General features: G+C 42.7%; 2 protein-coding genes across 2 annotated transcripts in view; one reads left to right on the plus strand and one right to left on the minus strand.

Moving 5' to 3' along the window:
* Positions 1–343: 343 nt before the first annotated feature.
* On the plus strand, positions 344–8161 carry dnajc15 (DnaJ (Hsp40) homolog, subfamily C, member 15). The gene is made up of 6 exons (XM_030786960.1): positions 344–448; positions 1011–1062; positions 2101–2174; positions 3406–3482; positions 5029–5099; positions 7730–8161. The coding sequence occupies exons 1-6, from the start codon at positions 344–346 to the stop codon at positions 7798–7800; spliced, it is 450 nt and encodes a 149-aa protein (XP_030642820.1). The 3' UTR covers positions 7801–8161.
* Positions 8162–14150: 5989 nt separating this feature from the next.
* enox1 (ecto-NOX disulfide-thiol exchanger 1) overlaps positions 14151–27311 on the minus strand; it is a 47819-nt gene continuing 34658 nt past the window's right edge. Inside the window, exons 7-15 of the mRNA XM_030786471.1 lie at positions 24905–25117; positions 23411–23517; positions 21533–21650; positions 20375–20559; positions 19682–19789; positions 17942–18001; positions 16981–17080; positions 15492–15577; positions 14151–14878 (exon numbers count right to left, since the gene is read on the minus strand). Coding sequence (XP_030642331.1) covers positions 14747–14878; positions 15492–15577; positions 16981–17080; positions 17942–18001; positions 19682–19789; positions 20375–20559; positions 21533–21650; positions 23411–23517; positions 24905–25117 — 1109 coding nt within the window. The 3' untranslated portion in view covers positions 14151–14746. The remainder of the gene's footprint in view (positions 14879–15491; positions 15578–16980; positions 17081–17941; positions 18002–19681; positions 19790–20374; positions 20560–21532; positions 21651–23410; positions 23518–24904; positions 25118–27311) is intronic.

Genomic DNA, 27311 nt, shown 5'->3' on the forward strand with positions numbered 1-27311 from the left:
TCTATAACCAAACAGACCACAGACCTGTATGACGGTCGAAAATAAAAAATGGGCTATGCTGTGCTTTGTGAGAGGCAAGAGAAAAAAGGTCAAGGTATCTAACATTTAAAAACATACATAACTATGTTATATGTACAAAACGACTTTAAAGCTCACGAAATTTATCTGAATTTGATTGTATTTTTGTGTTGCCAACAGGACTCTTAGGCTTTTGGCAGAAAAAAATTAGCGAGGGCGCTGACACACCAGAAATTCTTATTATCCTGTAGATTATCGAATCTACCGGTAATATGTATTATATACTCTTGTCCCATCTCCCGATCCGTACGACCTTGGGCGAAACATGGCGAATCACAGTGGTGTCACGATGGATGGGGACTCAATGAGATATGCCGAATACACACCGAAGTCAAGCATGCGAAGTGAAACAGATATTGACAAACGTCTTGTAAGTAAATGATATGATATTTCAAAATGGACTTTCTTGATCAGCCTCACGCCAGCTTTAAAGGTCTTTGTAATTAGCAGACGCTAGGCAGCAAGCTAGCTAAGTGTGTTGCATAAACCCAGTGATACTCATTCAAAGTACGCTTAGTTCACTCCTCAAGACTTATTTACATTGTGTTTTCCGACTGGGAGAGTCCGGCGACGGCCTAACTGCTGTAATGCAGTTTATTTGTATACGCAGCAGAGCAGTTATGTATGAAATATAAAACTGAAGGGGTTAGATACGGTAATGTGCGATCATGTATGCCGGTGACATATAGCGAGCAAGTTACAGGCAGTGAGTGCTTTACATGAGAACGAGCTGGTTTATCAGTATTATCTCAACCGATGTCATACGGACAGAAGCTGTCGTCATGTAACTACGGAGGTACAATATATTTTGTAATATTAGTTGAAAATGTATGCGCAGTTACGCAACGAGTTACATCACACGTTGTATCTACATGACTTTCATAGCACTTGCATGTCCGCTGTACTATTTGATGTCATTGTATGGTTCGCAGGGTGGCACTCTTATAGCAGTCGGGCTTGGAGTCGCAGCTGCAGGGTTTGCAGGTAAGCACAAGTGACCCCTGAAACCACTAAGCTCATGTTTTGAGGACGGATTGTGTCATCTACAGATGCGTATCTGAAAGGACGTTTAATATTTCTCTCCCTAAACTGCTTTGTTTTTAGTTTCACAGTTGCTGTAGGTAGCACCAGCTGTAAAACTGTAACAATTGCTTTGATGCAGATATCAAAGATGTATCAAAGCTGCCGTTGGAATGAGAACTTAAGGAGCGATTCCAGTAAAGTGAATGACGGCCAACAATGAAAGAGCAGCATGAGGCCAAATAACTGGATCCGACCCTGTCATCATGTTGTTGCAAATGCATTATTATTTTGGCAGGTGTCTTCGTCCACCTCCATTCCTTATATCAAAGTTAATTATGCCTTCTCATGACTATGGGAGACCAGCGTGTAATAGTATTTGTGGTTGCTTTGAAGAGTGAAACCAATCCCACCCACGGTATGCAGAGGTGGTGGCCCTCTTGCCAAAATGTTACCAATGTGTGGTCTGCCCTGGGGAGCAGCTCAGGGCCTTGGGCTTTGGCTTTAGAGTAGAGTGAGGCTCTAACGTTGCGGCTTAAATCAAAATAAATCTGTCCACTCAACAGTGTGCCTTAAGCTTGCAGTACATTATTCGAGAATCATTCCCCCTAGTGTGTTTCTCTAATGACTGTGTGTTTTATTTGTAAAATTCAAAGGCTTCCTAAGCATTTTCTTCTCATGCTAACCCTTAGTTCCTTTGTATAGCTTAGACATTCAGTGCTGACTTGTGCTTCGTCGGTTCAAAAGAAAAACCATAGCTGATTGCAGTTTAACAACCCGATGACTCAATACATACAAAAGGCACCTCAAAAAGAGCCTTCACCTGTAAACCTGGTTGAGCAGTATGTGGTCTCATTCTTGGTTTTGTCTTTGAGGCACTACAGTCAGCCTCTGGAAATTTAATTTGTTGGTCTCAAAATACTGTTTTACAGTTTTTAAACTCTTGATAATTTGTTCTTTTGGGGGTTTTTTTTTTTCTTACTCTTTTGCGTTCGTTTTTAGGTCGTTATGCCTTTCAGTTATGGAAACCTCTGGGTCAAGTCATCTCGGAAACGGCCAAAAAATTTCCCACTTCGGTGAGTAACATGACATTTGAGTTAATCAAACATTACTCTCCACAAAATGCAGATCAAATGCGTTGTTTTGGGAAAAGTGCCCCGAATTTGAAATGCAGCACCTTATTTTGATACTGGAAATTTCCTCAAAACCAAATTCATCCATCTTAGACAATTACACTCCACTCTGGAGATGATGATATGTGGGCAATAAAGAATTTTTGGATTTCCCCCCATGCGCATATCCGGTTTTGGCAATACTCCTTTGGGTTTGTTATGATCATGTAAAGCGTGGTATGATGAAAATGGATGACGGGTCTGCTGCAGTCTTACTCTCGGTCTGAATACTTGGTGTGTGCCTGGAGGTCAAGACCAGAACCGGGAAGATAAAGTTCCCAGTATATTGACTCATGGTGTTAACAGCTGTTGAAATAAGGGTCAGAGACACGTAGGTGAGGGTTTGGATCATTGTCTGACAAGTCCTGTGAGTCCTATATGTGACCCATAATCAAATAAAACCAGCGCACGGATCGCCAGTGTTTGTGAATGGTGCATGTTAACGGAAAGCCTCTCAGGTTACTGACATTACACACAAGTATCACCGGCTTACTTTGATCTCTGGGCTCATTGTGACAGCCTCTGGTGCAACACATACACAACTGTTATATTAACTTCTTGAACAGTGTTTGTCTTAGATAAATGCTAACTGTTCATTTGTTTTTCTTGTCATCTGCATTGGTGAAGGCTTAAGCGCGTGTTGAAAATTGAACTGGAGAATGTTTTGAACTAGACGGAGGGATATCAGACTGAAACTTGGATGAAAACCACGCGAAACTATAAACATGTTATTCTCCTTGTGGAGTTTTTGTTGTAACTCCTTGTTGATAGGAGCTAGTTTTAACACCAAATCCACCAGTTGGCTCATGTATCCAAACCAAAACCCAGAGCTTTCGAGAAACACCTAAGTGGAACTTTCCCGGTCCAAACTGTTTGGTTTCTGTGATGCTTTGGACTGTGTTTTGAATATAACCCCCCCCCCCCCCCCCCCCACACTTAAAATACAGCGAATTTTCTTCTGATGTTTTACTAAAATGTATCCAGTCTGTGTCCTTGATCCTGAGGGGGGAGAGGTGTTGTCTTGCAGTTTATGTGTTTATTTTAGCTTGATCAGATATACTGAGTTTCTTATGAGAATGCATTTAGAATAATACCAGACTTTTCTTTTTTTTTTTTTGCACCCCCCCCCCCCCAGTCATTCTCAGCATATTACAAAGGTGGATTTGAACAGAAGATGACTAAGCGAGAAGCCAGCCTTGTCTTGGGAATCAGGTAAGACTGTCAACATTGTCTGTAGAGCCACATCCCTGACTGGAAATGCCCACGGTTCCCGTAGGTTCATCACCAAATGCCTCCACGACTGTGGTGGATCTGTAATAAAAAACAGTCACAGAGCACGCATGAGCTGCATTACCAAACTTCCTGAAGAGCTCTGTGGTTGCATCTTAGGCTACATTTTTGTCTGGTCTCGAACGTCACGTTGTCTGTCTCAGGGTTCGTGTACCCCGGGTCTGACGAATGTAAACCTCAGGTTTAGTACATGCTGTACTGATTACAGGGGCTTTTGAGGTGCAGTGTACCTCTGAGGTCCAAAGAAAGGTGTGAATCACTCTCATGATGTCACATCCTGTGTGGTGAAACCGGTATCCTAGCGCTCAGGGTACTCTTTGCCGCCTCACGGAACTGTTTTCCCAGATTTTAAACCCATGCTTTGACGAGATGTACTCTGGCCGTGACAAACGTGTTTTTTTTTTTTTTTTTCAGCGCGTTCACACGGAAGTGACCAGTCCATGTCATCAACCACACATGCCACTGATTTGTACATTGACGTTAGTGATGAGTAGAAGATTTGGGTTTTTTTGGGGATGATTTTTCCTCCAGTGAGCTGTCCTCAGCAAAATAATAAGGGCTTATTACTTTTCTGAAATCATAATTACTCCCAGTGAAGTTGCCATTACATCTTGACCTACTTTGAATGTTCTCGCTACAATGCGTTCTCTGTGCACAAAAGTGTTGGCTGTTTTTAGGTCTTTTTTTTTCCCCTCTTGCTCTTTCTCTCTCTCTCTCTCTCTCTCTCTCTCTCTCTCTCTCTTCCTCTATCTATCTCTTTCTATCTCTCTCATTTTCCCTTCTCTGCACTAAACACTGAATCCCGTGGGCCTACCCTGATTAAAGGGTGTGAGAAAATGATTGGATTGAGTTGGCACTCGCAGCTGCCACTGAACGTGAACCCATCTGGATCCTTTTAGGCCATCTGATCTTCTCAGTCTTAAAACACTGATTCGATTTTCTTTTCCTGCAAACTGGTTACCAGAGTCTCTTCCACAGATTGGTTATGACATGCACGGGTCAAATGAAGGGGTCTCTGAGGTTGTTTGTGGGATATGATAAACAATATGTTAGCGCTACTAAAGTGTCTCCTCCAATCAGCCGTCTGTGATTTAATGTCCAGACTCTCACTAACCTTGTATTATGGCTAACTGGAAACTCCTTACGGCAATCAAGAATGAGAGTAATCTTTTTTTTTTTCTTTTTTTTTTTTCTTCTCTCCAGACCAATAAAGATTGAGAATGAGTTCAGCCAAATTCCTGCACTCAGGCACAGAGGACACACATAGATATGCATAAACAGTGCTCCCTACAGGGTTTGCTTTGACAGTGCTGCTGTTAAGATGTGGAGATATGCAGAACAGAGCGCGCTCTTCACTGACCATACCATGAGAATGTATGGGTTGCCATTTTGTGGCGCACTACGCTTAGTGGCCACTAGGTGGCGACGCTTCTCTGTGGAAATTTAACATGCTTTGTTTTTTTTGCAGCCCGAACAGCACCAAGGCAAAGATACGAGAGGCCCACAGGAGGATCATGGTCCTAAATCATCCAGACAAAGGTCAGTGGTTCAGTGTCTTATTTCACACGGGTCGTATTTCTCTTCCGCCTGGTGCTTACTCCACCTTAAAGTGGTCTTTAGTTCTATTTATATCCAGACATTTTTGTAAGCATTGTTGTAGTGTTGCTATTGTTGTATTAGAAGACAACAGTGGAGATGAGTGTTGATTGCAGGATCGATCAACAGAGTATATGTAAAATTATAGCCAATGCATAGACTCCTCCTGTCTAATCCCGCGCTGACTGTATGAAAATGAAGAAATATCCAGGTTCTGTACATGACACAAAAATATCTAATACACCCGATAAGAATCGATTTAATTTGCGCAGACAATAATTCCATAAAGGTCCCACCCTGCTATGTGGACAGCTACAGTCGACGGAAGTGTTGTTCTTTTTCTTTTTTTTTTTTCTTTTTTACTGGTCATTCCTAGTGCCGCCTGCTAAGACCTCAAACAACAGCGTTTATTTTAGCATCTGGTCCACGCTCAGCTGGCACTCTTGTTCTGTTTTTGCTCTTCAAGGTCAGCCCCCCCCCCACTGCCCCCCCTTCTGCATCCGAGCTGGATTTTTTTTTCTTTTTCTGCTTGCGTTTCTCACAGTCCTGAAAGGTGTTCGCAGGCCACCGTCGCTCCGGGCCAGTTTTACTTACCGTGAAATGAGCAATGGTCTCTCTGATTGCTATCTCTAGCCTGGGAGATAAGAGCTTTAACCGCAGTCGCTTCACTAACTGCAAGAAGCCCCTTCCTGCAGGAAAAGCGACAGATCCAGCATCAGCACCTGAGACTGTGTGGACAGAATGCTTATTTTTACATCACCTCTAATACCGTGTGCCGTTGGAGCAGAATCACAATTGCTACACAGAGGGAGAGTGTGTCTGTCAAATTACGTCAGAGAAAATAGGTCATTATTACCCAATAACGAACATTTTTGGTAAGGTTTCTTTTTGGCATGAGAACACTTTGTGTTCATTGACTCGCAGAAAATGACCCTGTGCAATGAGTCAGTTATGAAATATCTTATTGAATCATTGCATGTGTCTTCCCTACCAGATAATATTGTCAATACCCATCATTTCAGCTGATGCTTGTCCTTGATACTCTTAATGAACCTGATTGTGGGTCAGATTTTCCATGAGATGGCTAATGTTAAGATCAATGCTGATAGCCGTTTCGGTGGCTCTGATTGTTACTACTGTAAATGGCTCCCTTTCCAGTAATGAGATAGCTAATTCACGTGCTCAGGGTAATGACATGGAAAGATTTGTGAAATTAGCTTTCATTAGTCTCCTAACAGGGAGTCAATAGGGATGTCGCAGCACCAGAATGGACTCGGAGCCCTGAAAAAAAAAATCTCCAGGCAACGCATTCAGGAAAAAAAAAAAAAAAACACGTCTCCCAAGTAACTAAAGCTTTGACACCCAGTCTGTCGAAGTAGACAGGTGTATATTTGATAATACTACCCCTTTTTCCTCATCAGTGATGTGTCCCAATGCTTTCTCTGGCCTTCTTTTGCCTTGTACGGCCAGCGTGTGCGTGTGTGTGTGTGTGTGCTCGTGTGTTTACGGGAGCTGGGTGTAATTAAGTCTGTCACTGCGGGCTGCGCTGTTCTGCTCCTCCTTCGGCACAGAGACAGATTAGCAGCCTCTGCAGGCCCTGCTCTCTGCTACCTGTTCACTCGCCGACGTGTTCCTCAATTTATAACCACCGTCTTCTCTTGACAGAACTGCTTGTGAGACCAGGAGAGCAGAGCAATGGTGTGTGTGTGTGTGTGTGTGTGTGTGTGTGTGTGTGTGTGTGTGCGTGTGCGTGCGTGTGTGTGTAGGGGAGAGACAGAGTGTGTTAAAGGGTTTCACTGCTCACACTGTATGCCCTTAGGCCTGGACAAGGTTATTGCTGCTGCGGTGATGCCTTGGAGACACTGCTCTCTCAGTCTCCATCACGTGAAAGCCCAGCTCTGACACAAACTGCCCGAGGTACTGTGGCGAGCCCCAGTGCGATTGAGGAATGGACCCTTACTCTCATCGTACAAAGCTCATTGTGCACGCCACAGTGAGGGACAGGGCAAATGTCAGACAGCGAATAGAAAGTGCCCCATCAGAGAAAACCTTGCGTCGTCACCGGATGTCCGTCAGATGCTCTGCATTCTAATTTTACCGTCCAAAGAAAATTGACAGATAAGCATAACATAACAAGATACGGAAGAATTCAAAAGATAATTAAGCTGTGCGGCGGTAATGTATGCAGGCAGCGCTGGTAGCTGGAAATTGAATTGAACCGTGAGACTTGGGGCAGCTAATGAGATAGATTGCTGTAGTTAATCTAAGGCTGACCTTCAGTTTCTGTCCCGGTCTCATTTAGTCAATCGCTATGAAGAAAATGTTATCCTAAGAATATGATGATCCAAAAAGGAGACATGTGTAGCAGTCTCTACAGCTGTATTGATATCGTATCACGCATTGTTAAATTCCAGCAGTATTGCAGAACGCTCGTATAGGTAATTATGTCTTTGACATGGTTTGTAAATTCAGGCTCACACACACACACACACACACACACACACAGAGCAGATGTACAGATAGAAGAGATGAAACATGAGAATACTGATGGGAAACCGTTGCCTCACCCGCAGGTGGATCTCCTTATTTGGCAGCGAAGATCAATGAAGCAAAAGACCTGCTCGATTCTAGCCCTCGGCGTTGACCTGAGTGCACGCTGTCTCCAACCAAGCATCGCTCAGCTGCCTCCATTCCCCTCAGCCTCTGCAGACGTGCATCTTACAACCGCGTTTTCAAAACTTTATCAGCCGCGGCCGATTCCTCTTCTTCCTCTTCACGGAAAAGGTGAAACAAGGAGATGTTTTTTAATATTGAAGGACCACAGTGCCATAGAGCTGAAATTGTAATATTTATTCATTTATGTAATGAATGTGTTCATGTCTTGAGATTTCTGGTTACAGATGAGCTGTGGTTCATGTCATACGGATACCGTGGTATAATCATAGTATTTCCTGTGTCACTGAAAAGGTGCAATGTACTGAAAGTCAGACACCGCATAAGGGTGCTTGAAGAACTGGATAGTAATTTATCTTATGGTTTTAAATAAATTCTTGTACAAAACTTTAACTGATGGCGCTTAACTGTGTGTTCCTTTCCACATTTTCTACTCCCTTTTTTTTTTTTGTTTACACTGAGGTAAGTAAACACACTTTTAAAGTGTCCGTCCTCTGCTGTTTGTCTGGTTTGATGTTTAGAGCTTTGGGGAAATTCCTGAAGGATTTGCTATATTCTCTGTGCCAGACTACAGATAGATGGGTTGGATTAGAGTACATTCATTTTCTGTCAGTCAGGGTTGTGTGGACTGATTTGAAGGTCAGGACATCTAGAACATCCTCTGCTTAAAACTCCTGGGGCAGGACCTCCTCTAAAATATTGCTGCCGTGAAAATAGACAGTTGTTTAGAAGCTGAATCGTCCGCACAATTGTGGAAATGACAGGAAGTAGATTTTGTGACAAAGCATTTCAAACACACGGACCAGTGATGTTGTTTAGACAGGCTTGAGAGCCTATAAATTGTAGCCGTGTTGTTTTGGACCTTCGTCTTGACCAAGTGATGGACAAACAACGATTTTGATTCGCTCTGCCACCTAAAGCCAAACAATTTTAGAGCGAAATGGTAATGGAAAGAGCACAATCAAACCTATTCATTTTTGCCATATCGCCCGTTGTGATGATCACTACCGGCCCCAACACAGGGGTGAATGCGTACATCCACAAATCAGAGTTTGAGTGCTGTCCTTTCTATAACCACGCTCTTTGTCGCTGGGCTGTTAACGCCTGCAGCCTTGGTATTGATTATGTGTATGTGAGCTGTAAGTATATCAGAGACGGTCTGGCAGTGTTACTTCTTGCTGAGCTTGTGTGTTGTGGTCAGAGCTCTGTTGTAGGCTTCTGTCGCTCAGACCCCCGTCGGCTGCAGCTATTTTCATCCTTTCCTCTCACTGTGAAAACAGTGTGGAGTTCCTGAGCAAGCCTGCACTCTGCTGCTTTCTCTCTCTCTCTCTCTCGCTCGCTCTCGCTCTCTCTCTCTCTCTCTCTCTCTCTCTCTCGCTCTTGCTCTCACTCTCTTTCTCTCTCTCTCGCTCTCTTGCTCTCACTCTCTCTTTCCCTCCCCACTGGCTGTGGTTTCCATTAGGAAGTGTGAATCCGAGACTCGTACGTTTAAACAGGACTCATTTCTTATGGACGTCGGTTCTGTCCAAAGAGCTTGTTTACCAACCCCTGGTCCTCGCATGATGGATTTGAGTGAGAAGAACTTCTCACTTCATGAGAAACTTGTTTTAGCAGATTGCGCATTTGAAACATGTAAAACCTTCACTCTGACAATGCTGTCCATCGCTTTACATCAGTGTTTGTGTCAACACAATTCCATTTTCCTGACCTGTTAGGTACTCTGGAAACCAGAGTGCATTTTAGTAGGATAGCAGAAATACCACGCACTACTCTGCAGTTATGAGGGCTCAGACCGGCCTTGAAGTTAGAGGGAACATGTCTCTGTAGGGAAGACCAATGTGTCCTTAACAGCTGCAGTCCATACTTGTCTGATGTCTCTTTGATCCTCAGGTTCAGTTCCTCTTATCTAAGGATTTTCCCCGTTCATCTGGGAGTATGGGGAAAGGATGTCGTATGGGTTGCCATATGTTACTCGTGGTCATGTGGTATGAGGCAATAATCTGTTTACATTACTTTTGTGCATTAATGTGTCATCTAAACCAAATGGAAAAGCACCCAACAATGTTTCAGTGAGGTTTGCCTATGTCGCTGATCCTGTGATAGTAGGATTAGAGATTATCGGTTTCATATGCAGCTATCCACTCATATGCAACCATAAAATAGTCCCTTAAGCACAATTCAAGACAGATCGCTTTAAATTCCACCATAAAGCACCAAATTACTGCCATCGTAGAAATGAAAAATCTGATGTTTGATAACACATATCAGAAACACAACCCTTCCCCATCTCAGAACATAACTGGACTAATAAGGAAACACAATTTTACTTATGAGCAAATGAAAACTTTAAATATCACTCATAGCCATAATCTGATATACTGAAAATGAATTCAGTTATGCTGTTTGTAAAACCTTCTCTAGATCCCTGGAGAAGCCTCTAGAAATTAAAACACTACAGCTGTCAGAATCTGATTTGTAACTCATGGACTGAATTAAGAACTGGTGAGAGAATAGATGTTGCGGTCCATGTTATTATTTTGATGCTGTAATGACATGGAGATTACAGGTACCGGTTGCCTAGCAACTACTACGAAGTACGCTTTTGTTTCTACAATAATTCAGGACCAAAATAGACTTGTGTTACATTTTAAATCACTGTGTTACAAAGAATAATCCATAAAGGAAATCAAATATTGTGTTTGTTTCCATTTCATTGATATAAGTTTCAATCTTAGATTATCTTTCTTTGAAGGATTTTCTTTCCTTTTTCTGTGAAAATGTGAAAAAAAAAAAAAAAACAGAAATCAGTCAGTGAAATATAAATACATTTCATGAACAGTGCTGTTCCTCTTATTCAGTCATCTCTGGTTTTTTCTTTTTTTTTCCTCAAGTTTTCTCTGAACTGTCAAAACTGTCAAGACTTGCATTGCATGTTCCATTTTACCGTCGAAAAACACAAGTTTTTCCCGTCAGAAATGAACAGCCACGTAGTTACAAATTCAGACTTTGCAACCTATATTTCTCGCTTAGCACAGTGGGACTTCTGGCGGTGAGTATATGAGTTTTAGGAAAGGAGCCCACGCTAGGCGTGATTGATGTCTGGGATGAGGATCTTATGAGAGACAGAGTAAGTGTTGGAGAGGGAGTTCCTGTCAACATGTTCAACTGACAGAATGGAAACGCTTCAGCTATCAGCCAGTAGCGATACACGCATCACAACTCAAATAGACATACAACATCAACCCTTTTCTAGAAATGTACAAATATGTTTTCACAGGACTGTGTAATTTCATTAATGTGAGTTTTTTTTTTGCTTTTTGTCTTTTAAAATGATCTCGGTGGGATGATCTGTGTGAACGTATTGGCTTCATCATGTTAAAGCATTTGGACTTAAGAAAAACCTGTGATTTTTCACACAGATTACAGTGTCACTATTTACACAGATCACACAGCAAAACCAAATTGTGCTGCAAAAATGCATGACTTTTGGCACAGCGTAAATGGCTTTAATGTTGAATGTCTCATTCCCATAAACACCACACACAAAGGCCGATGCTAATTAGCTGCTGTCAAGGAGATTCATTAGCAGAAATCCGTGTGGCTAATGCCACTGTATTCCCAGTTGTACCCAGTTTATTTATAGACAACCTCAGTGCGTCAGACATGTTGTTATGTAGTTTTCAATAGTTTTCACTAATGAAGACATATATGTATGTATGTGCGTGTGTTTATATATATATATATGTGTGTGTGTGTATGTATGTATGTGTGTGTATATATATATATATGTATGTATGTATGTATGTATATTTATATATGTATATATATGTATGTGTGTGTGTGTGTATATATATATATATGTATATATATATGTGTGTGTGTGTGTGTATGTATATATATATGTATATGTATATATATATATATATATATATGTGTGTGTGTGTGTGTGTGTGTGTGTGTATATATATATATGTGTATATATATATATATATATATATATATATATATGTATGTTCGCAGAAGCATTAAAATGGTGCCAGTGTCCTGCAATGCAGTGCAATTTCTGTAAGTGCAAAGAGAGTCAGTCAAGGTCCCCTTGACCAATCACACAATGCGGATGTCCCTGTCGCATCACCTGGATCCCATTAATACAGAGACAATGGGCGCACACTGATGGCACCCACAAGACAAATACAAGCTTTCTGTCTCCTCTCTGGTGATGTAAGTGGCTGACAGAAGGGAACAATAGAACAAGCCCTGGCTAACGGATCGCGGAGCTATTCAAAATGGGAGAGAGAGACAGGCGCTCAATCTGGGCTTGTAAACAGCCTCTTGCGTTTGTTGCCATCTGACCGACCATCCATCACTTCACAGACATGCATCGCGTTACAGACTTCATAGATGGAAAAAGAAAGACAGGATGAAGGAGGAATAATGGAAAAAAAACGTGTGCTTAATTTTAGTCCCTGCTTGAAATATCAGGACTGTATTAATTCTTTGAACTCAATAGGCAGAGTAAACAAAGCACGGGAGTTACACAGGGAAAGAGAATAAGAGTCATTTTGGAAAGTGTTTCATTCTTAGTCTGCAGTATTACTCTGGCAACTTTTTTTTTTTCTCTTTTTTTTTGTCTGCAGCTCAAGACAGTAAAACATCGTTCTTGCAATAGCAGTTTTTCTAAGATAAAACGCCTAAATCCTAAAATAAGCCTCTGGTTTTCGAAAGGATACAATATTTCTTGGACCGTGTGTGCTATTAGAAAATGACTTAGGGAAATGGGATAGACAAGATAATTAAGACATTCATAAATTCCTTTTATGGCTGTCCCGATTATGCTTGAATCATTATGAACACGTAACTATTTTGTGTCATAATGTCATAGTGGATGCACAGCATAGCCATTGTTCTAGGCTTTAGCAAATAGTGTGGTCCCCGCCTATTGAGGTTGCATAAGTCTGAAGAGCCGAAGCTTGTTAACAGTTCAGGAAGTGGGTCTGGATTGACAGTGTGTTCTCTTTCCATAACTGCACATCCTGAGAAGGATTTGAGTCCAGACAGTCGTGAGCTATTGTCTAAAGTGGAATCATATGAACCAGAGCTGTGTAGCATCCTGCATTGCCACAATATGTTTCTTCAGCCAGTGGAAAATATCATGTAGGACACATAATACATTATTATTAACTGTAGATTCAGGAGAAAAAAAACAAACAGTTTTCCTGAAATGAACAATGTCATAATCCAAAAAAAAAAAAAAAAAAAAAAGATTACAGTGGCACCATCTTAAGACACGAATGAAAGTACCTCCATTTTGTCTCGGAGTTTAAATTTGTCTTTATGCTGGCAAACTAAATATAGCAGCTAGGCTGTCCTGTTTTTAGTGTTTCTTTTTTTTCTTTTTTAAATTGCTGACTGTGTAAAGCTTCTACACTGAGTTGCTGATGACAGTGCTGTGTCTCTGAAAGAGAAATCCATCATTCTTCTGTCAGCCTCAAAATGTCCATGAAAGCCTGTCAAACTTTAAACATTTTTATGTCTTGCGTTTCAGGCCAGCACTTGTGCCACATCACAGTTAATAATTAATATAGAATTGAATTTGCGGCTGTCTTAAAACCTTTTCAGGTTCAGCGTGATTCGATATCCAATAGTACTGGACCTGGTATGAGGTTGGTTAGGTAACAGATTTCTTAAACCTTGATCATTGCTTTAAAATGTGGTGTGTAGAAGGAGGATTCTGACAGGGAGAGAGAGGGAACACTGGTACAAGTATGCACACAGATGTCACAGCAGGGACTGACTAATTTGCCTCTCCACGGTGAACATTCTGGATCGTCCAACGGGCAGCGCTCCACTGCAGAGCAAAACGATTTAGGCCGAGCGTATTTTTGTCCTCGGTCACGCGTTGCATCTGATTTCCGTATCACTGGGACAGAAATTCACAAATAACGTCTCGTATCTACTTATGAGTCAGTATTAAGCAGCGTCACTGAGCGTGATGATATCAAACGAAAGAGCATTTAACATACAGATCCAATGGTTTTCTCCTCCCTTTCTCATTCCCTATTAACGCGTCGTCATATTCTCGGTGATTAGAAAATCTTCACTCCGCATCCGCCACATGTCGTTTGGCTGTTTATCAGCCATGGATCAAACAGGAAACAAAATAAACATGTCAGACGCAATAAAGCCAAAAGTCTGTGAAGGACTCAGAAACACTGATGTAACAGTTTCTTTGATCTCAATAAGTGACTCAATGTTCACGGAAGGTTCTGGATAAAAACCTCTTCTTTATTAGATTAAAAAAATCTTAATTTATAGAGACAGATAACACTGGAGCATCAAATCACAAAGAGAACATTACATACAAGTTTGACACAACATGAAAGGCTGGAACAAAATGTTCTCAATAGCAGGGAAAGGTTCTCTGAGTTTAGACAGTATCAGTTGCAGCTCACTGGCCATACGTAAAGAACCGTTCATATGTGAAGTCAAGTTCCAGTACAATGAACATCTCCAAACACATTGGATTTGATAGGTGCTGAAGGGCCACGACCACACATCCGTTAATAGATGCAAGACTCCATATTCCATATTCCACATTTATAATTGAACAGTGTTGGATTCTTGGATATCACCCCAGTCTTTGGAGACTCCCTTCATTGACTGAAGACTTACGCAACAGGCCCAGAAATCTGGAGAGATGTTTCAAGTAAATATATCTGTCCTGATTTCTCTCCGTCGTGTTGTGTCTGGCAGCCGCCTTTGCCATCGTCAGTGACTGTGAAAGGAAGCAGGCGCTTGAGCCGCACCCGAATACAGCGTGTCATGAAACTACTTGTCTTTTGGGTTGGGTTGTACCACAGTCTTCACAACTGTCATTCAGCATGTCTATGGATCTGTCATTGAGGTGTTTTTGTTGGTCATGCTGAGCTGAGACCCTCAAAACCACAGAACTTCCAACGTTTCTCCAGTGTGGCACCTACTCCGCTGAACTCCTGCTTAAACATGTTGGGCAAACGAACCATCAGCCTCTCCAGCTCGCCGGCCGAGATCTGAGGAAAACAGCGTGAGAAACGGTTCAGTGATGCACGCGCACAAACACACACTCACTTTGTTTTTTGGTCTTGGCAACACTGCTACTACTATTTCATCCCTTTAGATCACCCTTCTACAGGCCCTTACCGACTGCAGTCTCTGCACCAAGAGCCATGCCAATTCAATGCCAGCACTGCACTTAAAAGGATCGTATTTTGTAAGTCGTATTTCATCATTGCTTAGGAGACTGCGATTGCAGTTCCTTTTTGCTGCCTCCAAACAAATGGTGGAAAGCAGAAATGGTCTATCAGAGGAATGACGATCAATATTCAAAAACAATTGAACCACATGTGGGAAGGGCCCAAATAAATGACTTTAAGGGGAAAAGATCAGACCTCCACTGACTGTGTTTGAGTCGGGCCATCTGTGGTCTAATGAATGCTAACAGCAAGGAGAGCACACACGGAATATACAGCTTTCCAATTAATCTTTCTTAATTCATAGTCATGGCAGTTCATATTTTAAGACAATCATCATTTTCCCACATCTGTAATCAACAACATGCTTCTTTAAATCTTATCCTAATAAAAGAGTGAGAGACTGTTTGTCTGCAGAGGCAATGTAAAATACCTTTGTGTCAAGCCTTTGGATATAAGACCACAAGTACTCAATGTTGGCTCCAAAAGGGTGGACGTGAAGAAATGTTGATATGATTCCTGTGTTGAGAGAGAAACAAAAAGCAAGCATTTCATTAGAGACAGCCCAGGCGATAAATGTGGCCTGCACCATCATAAAAAAATCCACTATCAAAGAACACTGGTCCATGCAGAACCCCCACGCTTGAGTTGATTACTTTGGAGAGGTCCTGCAAAGGTAACGCTCTGATGCAGAGAGAGAGAGAGAGAGAGAGAGAGAGAGAATATAGTGCTGTCCCTGGAGAGGACAAGAGCCAATATTTATTTCCTTGATTTATATGGTGTAACACTGCCAATTACGGGGGAACCTAATTCAATTCCCTCTGCAAGCCATGCTAAGCCATACTGCTGAAGGCGGGGTGAGAGAGATAGGCTAGTCCAAAATGTCCGTTCACGTCTTCAAATGAGAAACCCGACAGCTGTGCCGAAGCTGACGGCTCCGTAGTGTGAGCAAGATCCTCCCTTTAGGTTTCATTGCTATGCAGGACATAAAAAAAAAAAAAAAAGAGGAAAATAACTTTGTTCTGTTACCTACCTCCATACACAGATATCATATCAAACAGTGATCCTCCAGAAGAAGAGGAACCATTTTAAGCGGTGCTTCTGCGGAACTGACCATACAATGACAGGCGTGGGGGGGGGGGGGGGGTTGGAGTGGGGGTTACACAAAAAAGATTGACAAAGGCAAGCTAATCCAAGCAAATGAATTAGCGTGGAGGCTTCTTCTCCAAAAGTAAATACTCTAGTGCTAAGAGCTGGAGCAGCAGGGGGGGGGGGGGGGGGGGTGCCTGGAGATTTGAGCAATTTGTGTCCTACAGTCTGTCTCTTCACTCCAGTCTCCTGGAACAAGTTTTCCTTTTCTGCCGTTCTGGCTGAGGGCTTTCCACTCTGTCTCCCGTCTCTAGCTCCTCCCCAATGAAGTCTTTTTTCCCTGTGACTGGGGCGATATTGCACTGGTGTGTGGCTGTTCAGAGAGACAGAGGAAGTGTGTGTGTGTGTGTGTGTGTGTGTAAACGTATGTAGGGATTAGTAGAAGCTGTGTGGCCCTCACAGTGCCAGGGCTAGCCGAGCGTCTGGCAGAGAGACAAACAACCCCCCCGTGTCCCACGTCCTCAGCCCTCCACAGAATCTTCATCCAGAAACATGACAGACACACAAAGATGCTGATTCTCCCTCCCCCCCCCCCCCCCCCCCCCCAACCCATTTAAAAGCACCCTCCTCCTCCCTTTCTCCCTGGCATCGCATAAGGCTGGAGGCATTTTAGCACTAAGCCAGTGGACTTCGTCGAGGGGCGACCTGCATACTTTTCACCTGCACTTTGTTCTTCTGAACAGACGGCTCATCCCGTATTTGGGTGAGTTAGTCTTCAGCTCGTCATGTATTATACATCAAAGGCCAATGGTATATAGATAGCATATAATTACCTAGGAGTAGAGCTTCTTTCTCTGTTCTCAGAGGACCCCGTGCCACGCCCTCACTGTTCTTCTCACGATGGTGATGGAGTGCTGCAGTGCCGTTCATGCTCTGTTCACACACACACACACACACACACACACACGCACGACATTAAGAAATGGTACAACACACACATTGAGGCTGGTATGACTATAAATACACAACATGTATAGTGATCTGCGCTAAAAATGCAAAACAGTCTACGGTTCATGCAGAGCAATCAATGGCTATTGACATTTAACCGACTCATCTCTGGGGAGATTGCTCGCAGTGATAGGCCATAAGTCACTGAAAGGGTGAATCGAAGCATACACAGCAGAACATCGTTCTGAAAAGTCTGGAGAAATGGACGCCGCGCCGCAGACGTCGAGAGCGCGTCCGAGCTAACGTCGCAACGCCAGACCCCAGAGCAATTCCAGCTGCATTAAACGTGAGGATAAAAGGTCACCGTCTATACGTGCACATCCCCCGGAGGACTGTTTTCTTTTTCAGCTGTCTGAGGAGAGTGCCTTTAGCTACTCCTCAAGGGAGCGCTCCCTGCTCCTGACCCCTTCCTCTTTACTTCCACTACACTGGCTCTGCAGGGGAGCCTTCACCTCCTGCAGAGTTTCCGAGAGGAAACTTGTGCCAACAGCGGTACGAAGCTGGCAGACTAAATATTAAACCGCTTTGGACAATAACAAAAAGTTTTTGATGTTAGATGGAAAGATGGAGTGATTAGGTGAGGTGGGGTGGGGTGAGGCGGGATGGGGTAGATGGGATGGGGTAGGTGGGGTGGGTGGGTTGGGGGGAGTGGTGGGGGGAATAAGCAATGTTAAGTGATTGGCGCGGCTTTGGAGTGGGGCTGATATCAGATGCCGTCTGCTTTGTTTACGTTAATCAGTTATTTCCTGTGATGGAGAGACGGAGCAGTCACTTTGGAGATTTTACCTTTTCGTGACCTTCAGCGTTGTGATTGCTCCCATCCACAGAGTCCATGTTGTTCAAAAACTGTTAAAGGATAGAAAAAAGAAGGAGAAGGTTTTCACTAGGACAATTCTATCAGATTGTTGTAAAAATAATGGGACTCTAAAGTGTCAGACACATATTGAATATAAAGTGGGACATGATTTGAAACACGATTTGAATTATGTTAAACGCGTTATGAGAAAATATTTTAAACGCTCTAATCGCTAGGGAAACCGCAGCCTCAAGTTCACAAAGCACTTACCAGCGTCATAAATGCAGAGAATATTTAATATTTAATGGATGTTCAGGAAAGGGCTTCATATTGCCACTGTAACTGTGGTGTTTCCTTATATATAGCAGTCTTTTTTAACTATTGGCAGTGTGTCTGTACAGCACGCATTTCAATGTCAGAACGTCTTGAATGTATGGAAGCGAACGCCCCCTGCACATGAAGGATGCGGGAACCTATTCATCCGTTAGCTGCTCGGCGAGGAACAGAGCACGCTACGGTCTCCCCAGGACCTCCACCGCTATTGATGTTCTCATTATCTCAGTCAAATAGCATTCATGCAAACCAGTGTCTGCAGTTAGAGAAAAACAGAGTAAACAAGCATGGCCATTATTCTGGGCTCCCGGGCCAACCGCTGAGCTGACACCGAAACCTGAGCCATCACGTGGAGCCGCTCAGCTGTCCGGGATGCTGCGCTATCAGCTGGGCTAAATTGACAATGGGTTGAGTTACACAGTGTGAATGTAAGAAGTGCTCCTGCATGGTCTTTGTATGGGCAAATCCTCTATGCTTTAGCCAGGACTGAGAGCATGAAATGGCCACACAAGGAGGCTCCAGTGATGTGCAGGCAGACAGAGTGCGGAGCACTGCGGGGAGAGGTTGAAGCAGACTCAGCTGATGAGAAAGTGATGAGGAGAGAAAAAGAACCCTTTTCCTATGTGCCTTGTTCCACCCCCTCTAGCTAGTGTGGCTCAAATCCATCATGTAAGGAAAGTTTTCTGGAGGGACTGGCCTCAGGTTTCTCTGGAACCGTGTGTGTGTGTGTGTGTGTGTGTTTGTGTGTCTTTCTTTTTGAGTGTAAGTGTGAGAGAGAGAGAGAGAGAGAGGGAAAGAAAGAAAGTTAGAGAGCACTCTGGTGACTGCCATATTTGGCTGCTTTGAACCACTGCAAACACAGAAAGAACTGTGACCTGGGGCTGCAGACTGGCCTCCTGCTGTCACACAGGAAGAGAGAGAGAGAGAGAGAAATAGAAATAGAGACAGAGAGAGAGATAGAGACAGAGGGAGAGAGAGAGAAAGGGAGAGAGCTAGAGGAAGAGAGAGAGGGAGCATGACAGAGTGCCAAAATGGGCCGTGTCATATCTGAACAACCTAAATCCTCTCGTTTTAAGATAGTTCAAAACAGCACAGTTCTCCAATATGTTACCTGCATAACACTGTAAACAAATGATTACTTAATATTTTATTTCTTAAATGAAACATTTAAATGTTACTGGCTTTAATGAAGTCTAAACTGCCTCAGGCACACACTACTGTAGAAAGTCCTCTCCTGACAATCGGCCTGCAATTTGAGGCCAAGATTTCTATAAACTGTTTTATGATGAAATAAAAAAAAAGTGCGGTGCATTTAAAAAAAACAAAACAGAAACGATTGAAATGAGTTTAAATGAATATCAAACCGAACTGAACTGAACCGTAACAAATTGGCTGACCTTGTCTCTCAGTGCGAGGACCTCTCCTTCAAGGTAACGTTGCTCTTCTCTGGCCTGTTCAAGCTCCAGTTCTTTACTTTTCAGCTCCTCCTGGAGACTCAGCAGTTGCTGGGAACGCAAACAGCATCATCAGAAACAACAGGGAGCAGCAGAGAACAAAGAGCAGTCTCCGAGGTTAGTAGCGTACTTTCAAACGACACACAGCACAGACGCTGAGCAGGAGCTGTCATTCGCCTGCGTGTGATGAAGTGAATGAAACAAAAGAGGGCTGAGTCCACTGAGGAGACGCAGAGGAAAAAAAGAGAGTGAAGACGGGAGCCAAACAGAGCACATTAAATGTTGAATGGATGAGAGTTGGGGTGGGGGGTGGCAGGACCATCTCTGCTAAGCCACTGCTTATAATGAGTCAGTCAGATTAAGAGTCAGGATGGTGATTAAGGAAGGCAAGCGAAGCATATTTTATCAGGGTGAAACCGAAGTAGGCTGGTTACTGAAAGCGTACACGCGTGTGTACTGCATGTTTGTGTATGTGTGTGCGTGCGTGCATATGCACGTGCGTGTGTGCGCGTGCGTGTGGGTGCGTGTGTGTATATGTTTATGTACGTGTGTTTATGCATGTTTGTTTATGTGTGTTTGTTTATGTGTGTGTGTGTGTTTGTCTGTGTGTGTGTTTGTGTCTGTGCATATGTTTACCTGCTGCATGCTGTGCATGGTCTGCTGGAGGAAATGGAGCTGTTGTTCTTGGGTGTGGTCCTCCTCTGTGCGGTAGGCCTTGCCCTGCTCCTTTTTCAGCAGCTCCACCTCGTTCCTGTAAGCGTCCAACTGCCACCGCAGACTGTCATTTTCCTCCCGCAGAGCACAGGACTGCGCTGCCAAAACTGGAGAAAAGAGGGAGAAAGAGAGAGAGAGAGAGATGGAGAGAGAACAAGAAAAAGAGAGAAAACAGCATTTATAAGCCTACTTCTCTTCCCTCATCTCACTCTCTCTGTCTCTCTCTCTCTCTCTCTGACACACACAAGAATTGTTTAACACGCATACACTGGGTAACATCCAGAAGTCTGCCTACACCCCTTCCAATTAACATATGCAGATACACAGTCAATTTAAATGTAATGTGACTCAACATGAAGCAGTTGGTTAGTCAGGGAATGCTGGTGGTACCTTTGCATGTACTTGATAGCAGCAATTGCTTTATCTGAGTGATATGCAGTCCAATACAGACAGAATGTCTGCTGCCGTCATCACACCAGGCATTTAAATAAACTGTGCCTTGGGAACTTGGCCAAAATTGATTGTGAAGTTTGTTGAACAGCTTGGTCACTGCACTGTGGCTCCGCTGAGTCAACACAGCATCCAAACCGTTAAATATTTTTCCCTGCCATACAAAATCCGTTTTTTTAAGGATTCAGATCTTGTGTACTATGACAGGTTATGAAATACTGCTGACACTGGAATCCCAAGACGGCTCGGGATACGTCTACTGCTGTGCTTTGACAAAATAATAACATTCTTAATCAAATCGTACTGAAAAATTTAACAACTCATTTTGACATCTCAGCTCAAAAAAATGTTTTTCCACAAAGTTACCTAAAGAATATGAGCATGTAGTTTCAACTAGACACAGCACTGTGGTCTCAACATTTAACTTGTAAAGCTCTATAGCTATATGTTTCCAAATAGACTTCTTTTCTTATTGATCGCCAAAGCAACGCGTTTTCCACAAAAAGAGCGAAATGATCAAGATTTCACTTTTGTAGGTTTTTACAAAGCTCCTCTGTAATTCCTGGAGCCAGTCCAAGGATTAGGATAAATAAACAACCCCTGCTGACATGATCCTTTCTGAGCTCGTACCCGAGTCCTCTGTGCAGACCTTCTTACAGGGGCTTTCCTCCAGGTCATCATCTGACATCTCCATCTCCTCCTCCCTCCGTATCCCCATGATCTCCTCACTGTGGGCGTTCCGCAGCTCCTACCACAGTCAGAGATCACCGTTTAATGGCCCATGCCCCCAAAAAATCTTCTTATGAAAAGACAAGAGATTTTAAAATAAGGAGCACAGCACTTTAAGAGCAGTGATTAACCTCATAAACTGCTCCAAAAAAAAAAAAAAAAAAAAAGTCAAACGATACCCGGGCGTTTAGGATCATTTTGCTATAGAAACATGACTGAAGTCACCGTAGGAATCGCACATTAACACCACGTCAGCGACATGTTTCTGTTTAGGGAAATTAGATCTTCCTAAATATTTAATTTCTTTGCTTTCATCAGATCGAAAGAAAAAAATAAATAAATAAAAAACAAATGCAGAAAAAATTCTGAACTGTCAGAGTGAATAATTTGGCAGGATCATGCTTCCCCTAGTGACTGATTTCTGTGCCCCAAAACTAAACGGGGGGTACGCCAAGATCCTGCCATTTCTTTAAGCCGTATGAGAGCATGGTTTGGATGCTCCATTTGTCATACGCTGAAAAAACAGAGCATTAAAAAAAAAAAAAAAAAAAATCACGTTACACAAACTTCCAAGCCCACTGATCCTCTGATAGCCATTACAGGGATCAACACAGAGGATGCTTAACGCCACCGCTGTGAAATCTCCTGACAACATATACAATAAATATGCTTGGTAATGCTACAGTCAGCAGCCAGAGAACAGAGCAGTAGTTTGTTATCTGTGAGTGAAAACTAGCTGTTCGAGCCTTTTTTCGTCAGCGTACTTTGATAGCTCATATAGCAGCAAAATGCGTGATAAATTCCTTAATGTCGTCTTATCTTTGGCTTCCCCTCACCTCTCATTGTGGTGAGACTAAATCAAACTTTTGTGAATGAGATTCAAGGGTTGATAAGTGTTTACAATAAAATGCTACTGTGTACACAATGTGTGTGTGTCTGTGTGTGACCATGAATTTATATTGGAATTTCTTTGTGTTTTTGTTTTTCTCTCGAGCTTTATATTACAAGATTTCACAAAGGCGGCGTCTGATATGATTACAGCTTACCACTTCCACAAAAGCAAATCTTACCTTAAGATGCATTGTGTATTGAAATGGGACGATTCCTTTCACTGACTCGACTCACAGAAATGTATGAATGCTATATGTACGTATCATCGTGGGGATTCAACCTGAAATTTGACGCTCACAGATAAAACATCTCCTTATGCTCAGCTGTTAATGCAATATAGTCCACGTACTTGTGGGACAACAGGATATTAAGTAGGTAACTGAATTCATTGCAGAATTAAAGGTTTTCGTTTTAAACTTCATCAAAACAAAACTGTACCTCTGTGTATACTGAATATACATCATGTGAATTTTTAGGCTCAACAGTTTATGATTTGTGAAATCCAGAGCAAGTTCCCTGGATTTCTCCTCTGATCAAAGTAATCCCATTACAACATCAATCTGCCGTTTTTTTTTTTTCTTCTTTAACTTTTCACGGAGTCCTGATTCACATCTGATGAGTTGTAAATTATTAATCCAGGCTCATCACTGATGAGCATCATTTTGACCGTGGGAGCGTCTGTTGCCATGGTAGTGCAGGCAGCAGTCATTAATGCGAAACATTCGAGGTCCCGCGGTTTAGCGAGCCCATATCGGAGCCTTGTGATGGTTTATCTGTGAGGCTACACATGTCTGCATTATAACAGCCACAAGAAACACACAAACAGCTGCAGTGTATTCCTGCAGACTGTGGAGTCAGCATGACAAAGAAGGGAGGAGAAGTACCAACCTCACACTGCTTTCGCCAAATGTCTATGTTCTTGCGCTGCGCTTTTGAGAAATGGTCCCAGGCCTTTTGTCTGGTGGCAGCGGTGAATACGGCCGTAATCTGCTCAACTTTGGTGAATAAGGAAGTCAAGACAAGACAAGCCATTTATGTAGAGCTTTGTACCACTGCCAGTCAGAGACGCGCATACACCAGGAACCCCCCCCCCCCCAAAAAATTACCCTTTTTAATCAACCCTGGGTTCCTGGGCATGTGTCTCTGCTTTATTGTACTTACATTTTATTAGCTGCAGATTCAGTTCCTTTAGGACTGAGAGAGACAACATTCTACAGTGGGTGGCAAATCCTTTTGGGATATTAAGTCGTGCGAGAATTTGGAGCAGAAGGTTGGAGGAACTGCTGGCATGTTATTTTATGCTTTACTTACTTTTTAGGTTTGTTTGTCAAATGTATATATTTAATAAATTTACTCTCATCCATAGTAAAATGTTGCCTTAAACACTGTTCTGTTCTGAATGCTTATAAAACAGTATTATGAATATGAAATGAATATTAATTACGAGCAATAAATAACTTAGAACCATAAAAAAAAGAACCAAATGTTTTTTTCATTGAGTACATCATGACACATATTACCTTAAAACATTAACCCACTCTTTCCATTTTTAAATGAAGGCTCACTGGACGAGGATGAAAGCGTTTACCTTTCCTTCATTAATGTTACTGAGAGAAAAATGCAGTGCTGCTTTGTTGTTCTGCCTTGCGTTCAATTTTCACCAAGATCCTTTTCCACCATCAAATTTACGTACATTTGTTTTTTGTCAGACTAAAAAGTGAAATTCTCATCCTCGTGAATATCACTTTTTTTCTTTTTAGTCATTCCCTTTTGTTAATGCGTTGACGGTGGCCTACCTGTTGAGCAAGTTGGACATCTCCACCTCTGCTATGTGGCCAGACTGTTTCCAATGGGTCTATACTTACCACGGGCAATTCTCTGGACTTTGGCTACTTACAGTGTCTTACAGAGCAAATACTCATAGTGCCTTTCATTGTCTGTGTACATGTACCTCCTCTGAACATCTATTTGAAACATGACTCATGACAAATGCAAACTGTGCGTACAATACACAACCAGTGCAGTAATCTTTGCTACGCAGTATCTATTCATGAAATAATATAAGGGGCACAGTCAACGAAAGATTTTGTGCATTTTCATTTTACGGTTGCTTCTTTTGTTGAGTGAAATATGATATGATACTGATCTTTGACAGAACGGCTCGTCCTTCAATGGCTCGTCGTAACGGCACTAACGTTTCAACCGAATATGCAACGGACAACATACTAATAAGAGAACTTAACATGCTGAAGTATTCCCGAAAGGACTTAGACTGCCCGTTGGAAGTGTTGTTGTCATGGTAACAATAGATGAAAAAGTCTCATGGTAACAAGAGCTGATAAAAGTGCTGGAGGGAGCCGTGAGGGTGGGACAGGGCCTTACATTGTGTGAGGATGGCGAGAAGGGAGTTTTTGAAGTGTTCCTTGGCCAGCTCCATCTCCTCTTCGTGCTGAGCCTTCTCGCTCATCAGGCGGCGGACGTGGCTATTGGCCGACTGGATCATGGAGTAAAAGTGATTGGCAGTGCGACGGTTCACCTCCCCCCTGTCGATCCACGTGAAGAGCACCGCTGTCGCCTCGCTGAATTTACCGTCGTCTAGGGGCAAGGATGAAGAGGTTATAATGCCTTCCTCTTTAATCAGAGAAATAATGTAAAAAAAAAGAATGGGGCTCTTAAATAACGCTTTTACGGCACAAATTGGGCATCATCGATGGATTAGTTGTAGATAATCTTATCCACTCAGTTGTGGATGATAATCTTATCCACTTATTTCAACATAACAGTGGCAATCTGTAGGCAATGACAACAAAAAACAATTTAAATAAAATGAGAGGACAGGTCTAATGGACAATTTTCAGACAGACCAAAAATGCTGTCCTCATGCTTTAAAAATGCATCAAAAGAACATTAAACAATCATTAAGTTCCATCTCAGTGTTCATTAGCTTTAAAGTTTTTTCGGTCAACTTGACGTGCACAAGCTGTGCTCGGGGCTTTCGATCACAGTGTCTGAATGGGTAAATAACTCCAGCCTCTAGATGACTCAACGTGAAGTGTAATTTTGGGCAGAGCAACTAGCACAAGAGGCATTCAGTGTGGTCTCTCTCAGGCTTTCATAATCTGGTCTCTGTGGACCTGTGTGAAATGCATTACCCAGAATTGGACGTATAATTGAAATCTGCTTCTGAGTCAGAGCTGAGACAGCGAGGCCGGCAGTAAATTAGAGCCCTCCTTTAACAAGATCCTATACGGCAGCAATAACGTCAACTTTTTTGTGCTTGGCCTCGTCTGCGCGCTTTTAGCCGTTCAGTTATCTTACCGACTCACAAAGAGCCAGAGCCGTGTGAATGAGATCATACGAGATGTATAAATTATACATAAAGATTTGTATGGTGTACCACTGTAACTAATGGCAATTTATTCCCTTGCACTTTATATCTTTAGACTATTTCATCAATATTAATCTATGCATTTCCATATGTCACCTATCGTTTCATGGGGGACCCCAGGGAGCAGAAGGTTTTAAGCAGCTGCCAGAGTCACAGCAGGTACGCCATTAAGGTGGTACATTGGTGCACCCAGTTAATTAAGGGGAAGAACATTTTTCTGGGCCCCGAGGCAAGAAGACCGTTTGACTAGAGTAAAAATAATTCCTACGGCCAAATGAGACTTCACAGCCTCTCACACTTCTAATGAGTATCATGATAAGACATGCAAATATGTAAATTTTAACACTCTCCCTTCAAATTTCACAGCCTGCACTCCCACGCTCCTCCCAGTACCTCGGTTCTTTCGACAGCTTCTCTGTTACTGGCCAATCAGTGACCGCATGATCAGCAACAGTCTCCGTGGGGGTGGGGGGTGGGGGATGGGGGTGGCAAATCAGAGTCTTTAGAGGGATGAATGAATAACATTATCAAAGAGCCGAACACTTCAAAATGTTGTGCAGGAACCTGTGGTGAGCAGTCAGAAAAGAGAGTGAAAATGCACGTGAAGAAAGAGTGATGCAGGGAGGATAAACACAAAAAAAGAAAAAGACAGTTCCACTGAATACAGAGCTCTAGTAGTGGGCCTCTAAGACTGCCTGCGTCTGAATTATTACATTGAAATGTTCTAGCGGAATGGTGTTTGCCCCCGATGTAATTCAGCTTGACACTTCCTAATACAAAAAACAGCAGCGGCCTGCTTGCATACCATTATGATTTAAACAGTCTCTATATAAACTGTGCAGCATTAAACTGCACAGAGCAACTTAATCTGGGTTTAGACAAAAGCCTTAAGAGCGAGAGAGAGAGAGAGAGAGAGAGAGAGAGAGAGAAAAAAAGGGAGTGACTGTTTCCTGTCACCGTTTGCATTCCTTCGCCAACGGAGCACTGAGCTGTGCTAGAGATGCTCTGGGCGATGCCCTTTGGGTTCAATTAGCATAGACAAGTTGCACAGTGGCCAAAAACATGCCACGCTAAGAGAATGGCGAACGTTTTAGGCTTTGTGCAGCGATCGCTGATAAGGCAGGGGGTGGGGCAAGTCAAGTCCCCCCTCGTCTAAAACGAAAGCACACTCTCCAGAGATGAGAGACTTTGGAGAGGCATGGAAACAACCTCTGTCGCCATCAGCCAATCACCATTGTCCGCCCGAGGCCTCTCTCTAATCATAACCTAGCGCAGGCAAATATCAGCTTTCATGGAAACCTTTTTTTTTTCTGTTGAGGACACAAAGCGTAAGGTAACTGATAAAACATCTGAATGGAAGGCATAAGATGGATAGGTCTAATTTTGAAAAGAAAGAAAGAA

Source organism: Chanos chanos, chromosome 10 (assembly GCF_902362185.1).
Source record: "Chanos chanos chromosome 10, fChaCha1.1, whole genome shotgun sequence".
Classification (NCBI taxonomy): domain Eukaryota; kingdom Metazoa; phylum Chordata; class Actinopteri; order Gonorynchiformes; family Chanidae; genus Chanos; species Chanos chanos.

Coding starts and splice junctions, on each gene's coding strand:
- dnajc15 (XM_030786960.1), top strand. CDS start 344: ATGGCGAATCACAGTGGTGTCACGATGGATGGGGACTCAATGAGATAT. Junction 1,063..2,100: donor CGCAGCTGCAGGGTTTGCAG/GTAAGCACAAGT, acceptor GTTCGTTTTTAG/GTCGTTATGCCTTTCAGTTA. Junction 3,483..5,028: donor AGCCTTGTCTTGGGAATCAG/GTAAGACTGTCA, acceptor TTTTTTTTGCAG/CCCGAACAGCACCAAGGCAA.